The sequence below is a fragment of the Mobula birostris genome, chromosome 26 (genome assembly GCF_030028105.1).
Source record: "Mobula birostris isolate sMobBir1 chromosome 26, sMobBir1.hap1, whole genome shotgun sequence".
Classification (NCBI taxonomy): Eukaryota; Metazoa; Chordata; class Chondrichthyes; order Myliobatiformes; family Myliobatidae; genus Mobula; species Mobula birostris.
The window spans coordinates 24,935,705-24,950,076 of record NC_092395.1 but is presented as its reverse complement, the minus strand read 5'-3'; the positions used below and the strand labels follow the sequence as shown (position 1 = coordinate 24,950,076).

The window sequence follows — 14,372 nt, the reverse complement described above, 5'->3', positions numbered from 1 at the left end:
TAACTTAAGATACGTACAGTCGGCCCTCCTTATCCGCGAGGGATTGGTTCCGGGACCCCCTGCGGATACCAAAAAATGTGGATGCTCAAGTCCCTTATTCAAACTGTCTCAATGCGACAGACCTTAGGACCCAGCGGAAACCCGGACCTTATTTAACCTGTTTCAGTGCGGTGGGCATTAGGACCCGGCAGCGGAGCTCTGAATCCTCGATGTTTCTGTTTACAAAAATAATCACGATCGCGATTTAAAATAAAGTGGAAATAATAAAGCAATTGGAAAGAGGTGGAACGCCATTGGCCATTGGAAAAGCGTTAGGCTACATTCGGTCAACGATCAGAACAATTTTAAAGGATAAAATGAGAAAGGCCCTGCCCGATTAAAACAACAATTATTATGCAGCAACGCAGTGGTTTAATTATTGGGTTTTAGGGTTTTGGGGTTTTGGGTTTTTGATCCTCCACATCAACCTGGCAGGGATGGACAGCGTGCTCGGGAGTGATCTGTCACTGGATCGAACTCGAGAACTTCCATTCCCGAGCCCGGCTCTGAAACATACATTTCTTAAGTATCTTATATGCATAGAAAGGTAAAATATGTACTATATACTAAGACAAACGTTTGACTAGCTGATGCCAAATAATATCGGATGTACCTGTTCCGATTTACTTAGTAAGAGAACTTCCATTTTTGTTCCGATCCTGATCCATGATAACCTACGCACATCCTCCCGTATACTTTAAATAATCTCTAGATTACTTATAGTATGTAAAATTGTTGTAATACTGCATTGTTTAGGGAATAATGACAAGAAAAAAAAGTCTGTACGTGTTCGAACAACAAGTGCTGGATGAGCACTTCCGGGTTTTCTCGATTCGCGGTTGGCGAATTCGCGCATGCAGAACTCGCGGATAAGGAGGGCCAACTGTATGCATAACAGCAACTTGTAATAATCATCTCCCAAAAATATTCAAATCTACTTTCATCTTATCCATGAAAACTTTGTGAGTCCTGTTTATTCATAAAACAGGTCCCCTGGATTTTAATTTAGATGCTAAAGCTAAAAGGATCAGGGCTAAGATCTGGTCTAAAGCATACCAGACAGTTAACTACTGAGGTTTACATCATCAAGAGAGAGCCCAAAATGGCTCCAGTCTGATTAAACTAGGAACTGCAAATCATTGACACCTCATTACAGCAATAGTGGAAATGTCCAAACTGGCACAAAACACACTCCAAGGTACTCTGCCAAATGAACAATATTCAATCGCTGTACACCTCCTGACAATCCGATCAATATCTACAACCTTTATAACCTTGCTAGTCTCATCAATATTCACTCCTTGCGTAACCCAGGCAACATGATCAATATTAGTTTCCTTTTACCAAGTTGACACCTATCGACAGGCATGTTCTATAAGAAATGCCCAATCTCCTGCAAATCCCTGCAGTCCAACAGAGCTTGGGTACTAGAGTCCTTTGGTCTTGTACTGGATATACAGCAGTGCTAGGAAGTTTGTGAACCCTGTAGAATTTTCTCTATTTCTGCATAAATATGACCTAAAATGTGATCAGATCTTCATGTAGGTCCTAAAACTAGATAAAGAGAACCCAATTAAACAAGTAACACAAAAATATTATATGTGTTCATTTATTTATTGAGAAAGATGATCCAATATCACATGTATTCGTTGGAAAAAGTATATACATTTCTGGGGTAATGCCTTCTACAAAAGCTATTTGGAGTCAGATGTTCCAATCAATGAGATGAGATTGAAGGTGTGGGTTGTAGAGGTGCCCTGCCCTATAAAAAACACACACTAAGTCGGGTTACTGACAGAGCCTGTTCTTCTCAAGAAAGATCAAAACCTTACCTCGATCAAAACAACTTTCAGAGGACATGGGAAGAATCGTAGAGATGCATGAAGCTGGAAAAGGCTACAAAATCATTTCTAAAGACATGAATGTTCATCAGTCCACAGTAAGAAAAGAAGGCTACAAATGGAGGAAACTCAGTACTTTTGCTACTCTCCCTAGGAGTAGGCATCCTGCAAAGATCACACCAAGGGCACAACGTGTAATACTGAAAGAGGTGGAAAAAGCCCAAGCTTAACAGCTAAATATGTGCAGAAATCTCCAAAACTTGCTAAAGTTTCTGTTCACGTGGCCACTATAAGAACACTGAACAAATATGGTGTTCATGGAAGGACACCATGGAGGAAACTGCTCTCCAAAAAAATACATTGCCTCATGTCTCAAGTTTGCAAAAGACCACCTGGATGTTCTACAAGGTTTAGGGACAATGTTCTGTGGACAGGTGAGACAAAAGTTGAACTTTTTGGCACAAATGCACATTATGATATATGGAGGAAAAAAGGCACTGCACACTAACACCAAAACCTCATCCCAACTGTGAAGCATGGTGGAAGGGCATCATGGTTTGGGGCTGTTTTGCTGCCTCAGGGCTTGGACAGCTTGTAATTGTTGAGGGAACAATGAATTCAAAATTGCATCAAGACATTTTACAGTAGACTGTCAGCATAGTAGTCTGTCACCTGAAACTTAATAGAAGTTAGATGATGCAACAAGACAATAATCTGAAACACAAGAGTAAATCAACAACAAAATGGTTTATAAAGAAGAAAATTCATATTTTGGAATGGCCGAGTCTATGTCCTGACCTTAATCCTATAGAAATGTCGTGGAAGGACCTGAAGCAAGCAGTTCATGCAAGGAAGCCCACCAACATCCCAAAGCTCAGGCAGTTTTGTAAGGAGGAATGGCTTAAAAATTCCCCCAAGCCGATGTACAGGACTGATCAATGGTTACCAGAAACATTTGGTTGAAGTTATTGCTGTACAAAGGGGTCACACCACACACTGAAAGTGAAGGTTCACGTAGTTTTTCCAACAAATGCAGGTAATATTGAATCATTTTTCTCAATAAGTAATTGAACAAACATGTTTTATGTCATATTTACGCAGAAATAGAGAAAAAGTCTACAGGGTTCACAAACTTTCTAGCACCACTGTAGAAATGCTACAAACTCTGAGTTTGTGGTTGTACATCTAAAGATTACATTAACAGCAGATACTGTTATCTCCTTCTTCTCAGAACTGCTGAGAAAGGTATCAGTCTGAAATGTGAAATATATCAGCCTCCACAGATGCCTATCGGACCTGCTGAGTATTTATAGGTTCTCTAGTCTAACTTTAGAATTCCTTAATCTTTAGTCATCTGTTGGATTTTTGATGCTGTCAGGAGACTGTGACTTTGAGTGTAAAAGCTGTTAGTTTGTATTCGCTAGTGCAGACAAACAGTATATAAAATAAACTGCTAGAAAAATAAAAGTTTTGAATATTTTGTAACTGGATATGAGAGGCTGGCCAGGATGAGTCTCTGCTTAGGATGCTAATTGATCAAAGAGGCCAGTGCCCTCAAAGTGAACATTGTTCTCACCTCGCTTGTGTTGATTTTGTGTTTCTTGGGTGCTCCCATTAAATGGATCCTGCGCAGTGGGATTCATTGTACTCTGGTGCAGAGCAGAGTCTGAATTGGTCCTGAAAGTAAATTACAAGTACTCAATCGTGATAAAATCCAGTACCAAATGTACAAGTGTGAGAAACAAAAGGACACATTAGTTAAGAAAAAAGCTAAAAGTATTTAAGAATGAATCATGGATGGCAGGAGTCCAGTAAACACAAATGACACATAGTACACTGACAATCCCAAAGAACACAGAAGTGTATCACAACAGACCCAGTGGACACATTACAGAACAAAGAAGATTCCTGCTCTTAGTAATTATAATCCCAGTTATGGATCAAAAACAGCGACAGACCCTGGATAACTACAATTCTAGTGCAAAAATTACCTTTTAACTAAATCCTAGAGTATACACTTTAGGAAAATAACAATACCTGCAAACTTATCATGGAAAAAAGCCAGACTGTATATTTATTTCAGGACAATGACAGCCTTATAACACACATTGTAAGACAAGGCCAGCCTGCTACCATTTCAGCATCTACAGCTGTTGTGTGATACCCAACCAAAGAAGTCCTTGCACTTTGTATAGAAAGTGGGATGCTGACCAGAGTCATGAGATATACTGAGTAAACATCAAAAATGTGGTTGAAGAGTAGACATTATCACTACGATTCTACATGTGACTAGAAATTTAACTAATTAATTCCATAAAATTTTCAAGTGAACATTCTATACATAACAGGTAAAAACAGAATGTTACAGAATGCTCAAAATCAAAGGACCAGTTTTGCCCCAAAGCTCAGCTACCCAAGCTTGTCCAGCCATCCCCAATAACTGAGCTGTTTTCCACCACACTTGCTGCAGCTCAGTTCAGTCACTCCCCACTCAATTCTACAACCCTCCCCCATTAATTCCTCCTCAATTAAGGATGTATTCCCTCACTAAGCCCTTCCCTGAACAAAACTATTCTTCCCTGCTTAGAAGCAGATGCATTCTCTGTTAAGCATCCTCTTATAGAGCAGAGGAATGCATATCTTCCTTGTTTTCTTACCCCACAGATGGAACTGCCCCCTCACCACCCCACTCCCCCGCTGAGTACAGTCGTTTGCAGTTCCCCAAGGAGAGAGCCCCTAGCAATAGGATTTAAGTGAAATCTCCAGAAATTTTTACCATATCTATGTGCCTACTCTAAAAGAGCTTTTATTTTTGAATAAAGCGTCTCTCACCTTCTCCAGCTGGTATCAGGTGGGGGCGACAGATAGATCGAACTATATGGACAGCTGTCTGCGTGCTGCAGAGTCAAGGAAACTTCAGAGAACAGAATATATTCTGTAACAAACTGTTAAACTGTGCAAAAAATTAAATATTATACACAAAGCTACTGTCCGGTGGAGCAATACCTATAGAAACAATATTCACATAAGCCCTCGATATCTTACTTGACCCTCTGAAACCACTTACACCAAACACTCTCCAACACCAAGATCAGCTACCACTGCATAATATTGGCCAAATTACAGCACTTTCACAGCTGAAAGTTTCACCATCTATTTGTTACATCTAGTATTATAAAATAATCTGTAAGAAAAGGAAGGCATTTGATCCATTAAATGATCGCTCCTTCAGACATCATTCTATTTATCCCGTTACTCTGTACTTACTTCAATGTTATTCACCCTCCTTTTTGAAAGTTACTACTGAATCAAGCAATTCATTTCAAATATAAACACAAATCACATAAAACCCCTTCTTCGCTTTTAACTGCTTTTCATCAAAGATTTCTGTATTAAACTCATTCTGCTACATGTCCACCCATTTCACCTACCAATCTCTTCTTGAGGTATATTAGTATCTCTTTTTAATCTCTACCAAAGGCAGCAATGGCTCTGGTACTGAACCCTCTGGAATTCTGTAAACCATCTCCAATACAAAATTATTCACACCTCTCAGTTTTGGGTCCTTTATGTAATGTTCTATCCAACTCTTGAAAAGACTAGAAGACAATTCTAAAAATTCTCTGACAGGCTTCCCACCTTGATTCCTTTGTAAGCTTGATATTACTGCACACTTTGTTACCTGCACACCAACTTGCATCAAGTGCCCTTCACTCCATTTTTTTGGTGACTATATTATTATTGAAAATCTGAATATCAGTTTCAAAATTGTCATTTGTGCTTTCAAATCTGATTCCTAACTCACTGCTCTTATCACTGACACTTTCCCCAGCTTTACAACTTCCTAGGTTAGTTACATTCTGGAATTATTACCCATGCTAATCATTTTTGAAATGAATGGTTACTAGGCCACTTCAGAGGGGCATTGAGATTAATTTACACTCCTGGGAGTCTGGGATCAGATATACACCAGAATAAGAAGCACGGACTAGAAGGGCCGAGATGGCCTGTTTCCGTGCTGTAATTGTTATATGGTTATACGAAGGGCAGTTTTTTCCTATAGGCCAAATAAAGCTAGGCAAGTGGACTTTGTTAGCTGAAGATTCTGCTTATAAAGATTGGCATTATTTGTCACATGTATATTTAAATGGGAAAATGTGTTGTTTTTGTCAACAACAAACAGTCTGAAGGTGTGCTGGGTACAGTCCACAAGTACCGCCATGCTTCCAGCACTAACCTAACATTTCCACAACTTACTAACCCTAATCTGTATATCTTTGAAATGAGGGAGGAAACTAAGATCTTTGGGGAAACCCATGAGGTCACAGGGAGAACGTACAAGCTCCTTACAGATATTGGTAGAAATTGACCCTGAATTGCTGGTGCTGTAGGGTTGTGCTAACCACTACACTATCACTTTACCCTATACTATACAACTCTATGACTAAAAGGACATTAGTGAACCAGATGGATCTTCTTACTAATCCAATACTTCTATCCTTTTACTAACATCCTTTTGTTTTGTTCAGGATTGTTTATGAATTTGAACTTGTGTCCTCAAATCATTTTCCACAGCTGAATTTCTAGGCGAATAACATAACTGCTAAAGTACTGAACTTTATTAAGATGTTCTTTAAATAAAAATTCACTACGGTTGCCTATCCTACTATTCTAGAATGGTTTTCTACTAAATTTTATTTAGTTAATCTGCTCTGAAGCATCTTGAGAAGCTTTACTACTTAAAGCACAATACGAATGCAAGTTGCTGTTGTCAGAGCAATCATTAAAACTTATATTTTAAGATATCAGTAACAAGGTGATTTATTTGTGCACATGTCAATATAGCTGAATATTGCAGAAAGTACCAATAATCCTCAAAATTGTACACTGGACCTCAAAATGCTTCATCCAAGAAAACCATGAAAGTGGTGGCAGTTCAGCACTGAACTACTCAACATTTCTTTTGAAAGCAGTGTCAGACACAAGAGCTCTTTCCTAATTGGATGACTGATAATTTTCACAGTAAGTTATTAAAGATTTCAGGAATAAAGACTAATGCATTTAGTTACGTGACTGCTCCCACTGCTTTGTGAGACTTTACCTGGCAATATAGGAGACACACTCTCACCACTGGTTATTTTTCTTCAGTGTTTCTTGCTCTGGACCAGATCTCAGCATCCATACCGCCCTGACAGAGGAAGGATATCTGACGCCCATGTTTGTCAACAGGAATGGCACGGCGGTGTGGTGATCCCAGCCGATTTTTGTCCCTGTAGACCCGATCAACCAAGCCATGGTGCCTGGTCGTTCTACTCGTGTCCAAAGCAGACGACTGGAACGGTGTCTGTAACATAAACAAGGGGAATCATAATCTGTCACAAGCAAGAGAAAATCTGCAGACGCTGGAAATCCAAGCAACACACACAAAATACTGGAGGAACTGAGCAGGCCAGGCAGCATCGATGGAAAAGAGTACAGTTGACGTTTTGGGCTGAGACCCTTCGGCAGGACTGGAGAAAAAAAGCTGAGGAGTAGACTTAAAAGGTGGGGGAGAGGAGAGAGAAACACAGGGTGATAGGTGAAACCTGAAGGGGGAGGGATGCAGTAAAGAGCTGGGAAGTTGATTGCTGAAAGTGATACAGGACTGGAGAAGCGGAAGTGATAGAAAAGGACAGAAGGCCATGGAAGAAAGAAAAGGGAAGGAGCACCAGAGGGAGGCAATGAGTGGGCAGGGAGTTCAGGTGAGAGAGGGAAAAGGGGATGGGGAATGGTGAAGGACGGGGGAGGTGGGTATTACCAGAAGTTCAAGAAATCGATGTTCATGCCATCAGGTTGGAGGCTATCCATACGAAATACAAGGTGTTATTCTTCCAACCTAAGTATTGCCTCATCACAACAGCGGAGAAGGCCATGGATAGACGTATCGGAATGGGAATGGGAAATGGAATTAAAATGGGTGGCCACTGGGAGATCCCTCTTTTTCTGGTGGACAGAGAGTAGGTGCTCGGCAAAATGGTCTCTCAATCTACGGTCTCACCAATACATAGGAGGCCACACCGGGAGCACCGGACACAGTATATGACCCCAACAGACTCACAGGTGAAGTGCCGCCTCACCTGGAAGGACTGTTTGGGGCCCCGAATGGTAGTGAAGGAGGAGGTGGAGGGGCACGTGTAGCACTTGTTCCGATTGCAAGGATAAATGTCACGAAGGAGCTCAGTGGGGAGGGACGAATGGATAAGTGGGACGTGTAGGGAGCAATCCCTGCAGAAAGCAGAAAATGGGGGGGAGGGGTGCAGAGCTGAAGGAGAAAGATGTGCTTGGTGGTGGGATCCCGTTGGAGATGGCAGAAGTTGCGGAGAATTATGTGCTGGGCGCAGAGGCTGGTGGGGTGGTAGGTGAGGACAAGAGGAAACCTATCCCTGGTAGGGTGGTGGGAAGATGGGGTGGGAGCAGACTCTTTTCTTTCTTCCATGGCCTTCTGTCTTCTTTTATCAGACTCCCCCTGCTCCCACCCTGTACTTCTTTCACCAATCAACTTCTCAGATCTTTACTTCATCCCTCCCCCTTCAGGTCTCACCTATCACCTGGTGTTTCTCTCTCTCCCCTCCCCCCACCCGTTAAATCTACTCCTCAGCTTTTTTTCTCCAGTCCTACCGAAGGGTCTCAGCCCGAAATATCGACTGTACTTTTTTTCCATAGATGCTGCCTGGCCTGCTGAGTTCCTCCAGCATTTTGTGTGTGTTGCTTGAATATTAATCTGTTCTGGAGGTCTTCCCTCTTCAGTCTCCAAACTCATAGACCATCAAACAAACCCAGCAAATGCTTTCAACAACACAAAATATGCACAAGAACTTATGTCATTGGGTGATTTATTAGAATGGACTGATCACTGGCTATCCAACTGAAAGAATCAGGCAACATTGGCTATTTTCAGGTTGTAGAAGTTTAAAATAGGGGTGCCAGAAAATATGTTGTGCTGTGTTGTGTCATACAGCATATTCAAAGCTGCGATAAACAGGTTTTTGGACTATAAAGGGGTCAGGTCGTGATTTATGTTGAGGCCAAGATTAATGATAGAGCAGGCTCCATGGACTTTATACATATTCCCATGTCTTATGTTCTCATGGTTGACAGGATCTTTGACTATGTGATTTCTAACTCCGATACTCTGGCTCGCACAGTTTTTCCCTCCCTCAGACAACCATAACTGGGTTCCCCTGGTTCCACCTTTACCTCTTCAACTTCATTCATCTTCACTTCTATCACAGAACTATTAAACTCCCTCTTCCATTCTCCTATTCTGAAGAGATAATTTTTACCACGTTACCTTGGTTCATTCCTCAACCATCACCACCACTCTTCCTTTTTGCAATGAACCTTCCCAATAAAGTAACTCCTGCCCTTTTAAATTTTCCCCTCACGTCAAGATCTCGGAACACTTTCTACCTTTTATTTTTAATTCAATAGACCATACTTACAATATGAGCTCCTCTAAACAATCTACAGATGTAGGTCAGGATTCACCTTGCTGAACACTTTAAAATTTAATTTTATTGGATGTGACCAGATCAATATTCCTTGCCCTTAACCAATCACCCTTGGGCTATGGGAGGTGATCAGCTGCAATCTATAATGTGAGCATGAATGATTCTAGGATTTAGACCTGGCAATAATGGATTTGCAAAATACTCCCAAGAAATGATGAGCATGGTGGGAGAAGAAGTTGATCTACAAGTGATATTTCTGCCCACCTTTACTTTTATAGATGGCTGTGAGAGAAATCTTGAGTTACTGCAGTGCTCTTTGGAGATGGTATCCATTGCAGTCAGGATGCACTAATAGTGGGAAGAATGAATGTTAGTGATAGGCAAGGTGAGGTTCAAATGGTGGGAGGGCTGCTTTTGTTTTATTAACTTTATGGGTGTTACTGGAGCACCAATCTTTCAGGCAGCTCTGCGCAATCGCATCATAATTTTAGTTTCAGCCTCACTGATTCTCTCCCCCACTCCCATAATTACCTCTCTGCACACAGAATCTTATGTTCCGATGAAGTTCAATGCAAGCCTGAGGAACAGCAACTCATCTTTTACCTAGACGTATCAACAGTCCTCCGTATCCAATATAGAGCACAATAATTTCAAATGATTAATGTTACCATTTACAGCTGGAACCATCTTTTTTATTGTACCATCGCTACATTATTTGCTCTGAACTAATTATTCCTGACATATACCTAACACTAGCCTTGCCCTTTGTTCTTTCCTCCTTTTCCAATTGGCCTTACATCTTAAGAGTTTTTCAAATCTTAACTTTTCCAATATTAAGCTGAAAGGTCAGTAAATTGAAAAGTTATCTCTTTCTCTTGGCATTGATGCTACAGGTCCAGTGTCTTCAGCATTTCCTGAACCCGGTCCCACAACAGCAAGATCAGGAACAGTTATTACCTTACAACCATCAGGCTCATAAACCAACATACTCTGATCTGATTCATAACTTACAGACTCACTTTAAATGACCTTTTACAACTCATGGTCTAACTTTTATTTTATTGTGCACATTGATTGTCAGCCTATTTTTTTTGTAAGTTGTTGTATTTCCTCCCACCCCCCATAAATGCCTGAACGAAAATGAATAACAATGGAGTCTATGGTAACATACACATTCTTTAACAACAAATTTACTTTTATTCCTTCATTCTAGTGCATATTAGGTTCAGACATTACACAGTGAATATGAATTCACAAGTGTTTTTATCTGAAGTATTAATGGAAACAAAGTTTAGCTTGTATGTCAAGTACACAGCCAGAACTAGTTTCTTGGTAGTTAAGTTTTATTTTATGAGGAATCCCACCAAATGAGTTTGTTGTAACCTTGTGGTTTACTATAACCCTTGGAGATCACAGCAGCTCTCCTTCAGCCACAGCTAAGTCCTATATTGTGTACATTTAGATGGATCCACTAGAAAGATTAGAACACCAAAAAGAAACATGGATCTTAGTTTTGCATATACTCAAAAAATGCGCACTGGAACACAAATACAATCATCTATGGGACAATATAAGGTTACTTACTTAGATAGGAAGAATATTAGTTACTATTCTCCGAATATAAGACATTTCTTTTCATCTTTATTCTAAATGATGCCCAGCGCTAGACTCTCAGCCTCAGGAAAATGTCTCAATGTGAATCCTGTCAAATTCTCCCAAAATCTTACAAAAAATATTGCCCCTCTTTCCCCTGAACTCCAATGGGTATGTGTCCATAGAGGGCAACCCCCTTATCCCCGTAATTTAAACTGTACTACATCCAAGGTAACTACATCTATCTTCAGATACTAAGGTCAAAACTCATGAAAGCCTGTCCAAGTGGAACAAGAATTTCTTACTCCAAAACGCAAGAGATTCTGCAGATGAAGGGTCTCAGCACGAAATGTTGGTTCTTTATTCCTTTCCACAGATGCTGCCTGACCTGCTGAGTTCCTCCAGCATTTGTGTTTCTTACTCCTACATTCATTTGAATTCTCTTGAAATAAAGGCTATCAACCTACTTACATTTCTAATTGTTTTTAAATCCACATAGTAACTTTGTTTTATGAACCAATACATCCGTGTTCATACCAACATATTTAAAGGCTGCTTTTATATTTTTCTGCTACAAAGAATACCCTCATATTTTTTGACATTACACTTCATCCACTACATTTTTATCACTTAATCTATCCATGACGCATTGCATATCACTTGCATCCACCTCAAAACATACTTCCCAAAATAATTTTGTGTTATTAGCAAACCTAGCTATATCAGACTCTGTCCCACTGGTAACAGCATGCTGACTAAATATGAACCATATATTTTACACAATTACGAGCAACCAATCCACATTCAGTCCCAATCCCACGAGTCTTTATTCTAAATCTTATCAAATGCTCAATGAAAATCCAGGTATTTTCAAATCCTTCAGCAACTACTTATCTATCCGACTGGATTGAGGCCCCCTACTTCCTTGGAACAGGAGACTGAACTGTAGGCTGCAAATAGCTTTAAGGAGTGCCAAACTATCTACATTGTAAATCCAGAATTCAACTAAAGATAAGGTCATTAACCTGAAATGTTGAATCTCCACAGATGTAGACCGAATTTGTAACAACTTTGAGCATGTTATTTTTATTTCAAATTTTCAAGGCCTGCAATACGCAGAAACAAAAATTTGAGACAAGCTAAGGGCGTTTAATTTGCTTACCACACAACATCTCAAATGTGTGGAGGTGGATTAATGTTAATCCTCCAAAACACAGTCTGGGTTGATGCATCTCCCACAGCATGACTAAAGAAATCCAATTACATCTACAGTTTAGGCTTTATGTTCAGTCATATGATAGATAATGGAACTACTAAGCTCTTAGGCATTGTCTTGATGGGAGAATGGTGATGACTCTCATTCTGATTCTCATTCATTGGCTGTAGTCCAGAAAATAAACCAAAAAGGAGAAAAGGTTCAACTGATGTAGCATCCAAACACAAAAGAAAATTCACTCAGTCACTCACAGGTTATTTCACTATTCATATGATTAAATGCTAATAATTCTGAACTTAAATTTTGTTTGAAAACTGAACATGGTAATCAAGTGACTTTAACAGACCTTAGTTTCACTGATCATTGCAAAGCCATTGGAAATGAACAACTAGATACTGAGCAATACTGTGAACATTACAATCCTAGGCAGAACTGAGAGAAGACTCAACCTATAGGTGGCTGCAAATATCATTACTGGACGGAAATTTCATCACTTCATGACTCTGTGATCTGAATTCAATCGCAAGCAGATTCACACCACCCTGAGTGCAATGTCCCTGAGGAATAGGCAATAAGGGAATAAAGAGGGAAGGTCTTGTTGCTTTAGGGAAAGAACACAAATATTATGAGGAAATTTTGTTTCTAAAATAAAAATAACTACATCCTTTGACTAAAAAAATGACTAGCTTCTCAGTCCTTTTCATCCATTAAATGCTATGAATTGTTTTATTGATTCTTAATAAAATTGTTTCCCTTCCTCCCTTATAAGTGACTAAAAGCTCCTGTCTCCAGACATTACACACCTATGTATCAGAAATTCTCAATGACTTATTGCTTGCAATGGCAGTACTGACAACTCCTGTTATTCTTTACTGCCCAGTACATACTGATTCAAAGAGGTAAATGAAAATTAAGTAAAAATGAAGATGCTGGAAATTGGAAATAACACATAAAACGTTAAATAAACAAGGAGGCCAGGCAGCATCTTTGGAAACAGAAGGTAACATTTCAGGTTCAGCAAACCTGGGAAGGAGGCTGCTTCTCTTTCCACAGATGCTGCTTGGTGTGCATAATTTTTCCAGTATTTTCTATTTTCATTCAGAGTGGTTCTCAGACAGTCCAAGTAATCCAAGGTACTAAGATGAGAACTTAAACTTCAACCCTCATTTTGCTGAGGTATAACATATCTGCGAAAGATACATAGAGGCTGTCTATTTTTAATAGTGGTCTTGAGGGCTTATAACATTAACAGAGTGAGTGAATTAACTATTTCCCTCATTATCCATGGGGTACTCTACAAATTCAGATTAACAAATGATTAGGACATCATCTTCTGCAAGTTTTTCTTTCCAATGGCAGCAATGCATGTCAAATAATTTTCCAGTTTTATTTCTGGGATGAGTTGTTTGCTTTATAATAAACCTTTAGAGAAACTCACCTGAAAAGGCAGGTCCAGAGTGGTGCTTCCTATCTGGTTGACATTGGGCAAGGAGCCTCCATAGTACTGACCCCGACCCTGTCCCAGCTGTAGGTACTGTGATTTCTGCAACTGTAACTGAGAATAAACAGACCCATTACAAGTAAGCTGACATCAACTGAGGCATTGCCTGCCCAATCTTCCAGAGGTTTTTCAAGAAAGATGGGACAACACATCAACATCACATTTCAATGACACCAGACAGTTTGTGTTCCCATTGAGCTAAAATAAAAACTTAGGGAATGCGGCACAGCAAAATAAATACCCAGAAAAACGCCTTGCTAAAGATGTTAAAACTACAAAATTAGTTTGCATAAACTAGGGTTTTAACCCTGGAATACTGGAAGCATTCAAATAGAAAGACGTATAAAATTACAAGGAGCCGCTGGTAAGCAAAGTTCAACACATGCAAATGTGAGGACATCCATTATTATTTGTGCAAATATCTGTAGAAGTATGAACATCCATGACCGTGAAGTTTCAGATAAGTCTAGGAGCCCATGTGTAGATTACTAAAATGTAGTGGTAAGGTACAAAATTAACAAAAAGGATAATGAATTTTTTTTTTTAATTTGTGAGTTTACAGCTGCACAAAACCATGGTTAGTCTGATTCTGAAGTATCGAAGATACTTAAAGGATAAAGAAGGTATGTATTGGTCTGTGGAAGCAGCTCATCACGGATTCACTAAAGCATATTAAATGATTTCACAAACAA

General features: G+C 39.7%; 1 protein-coding gene across 6 annotated transcripts in view; it reads right to left on the bottom strand.

Annotated features, from left to right (window-relative positions):
- Window positions 1-14,372, bottom strand: part of LOC140188052 (CREB-regulated transcription coactivator 1-like) — a 60,138-nt gene that overhangs the window by 36,687 nt on the left and 9,079 nt on the right. For all 6 annotated transcript variants that reach the window (XR_011883217.1, XM_072243967.1, XM_072243966.1 and 3 more), the window contains exons 2-5: window positions 13,618-13,734; window positions 7,087-7,224; window positions 4,713-4,774; window positions 3,457-3,557 (exon numbers count right to left, since the gene is read on the bottom strand). Coding sequence is in view for 5 of the 6 variants with exons in the window: in XM_072243967.1 (XP_072100068.1) it covers window positions 3,457-3,557; window positions 4,713-4,774; window positions 7,087-7,224; window positions 13,618-13,734 (418 nt within the window). In the remaining variant the exon portion in view is untranslated. The remainder of the gene's footprint in view (window positions 1-3,456; window positions 3,558-4,712; window positions 4,775-7,086; window positions 7,225-13,617; window positions 13,735-14,372) is intronic.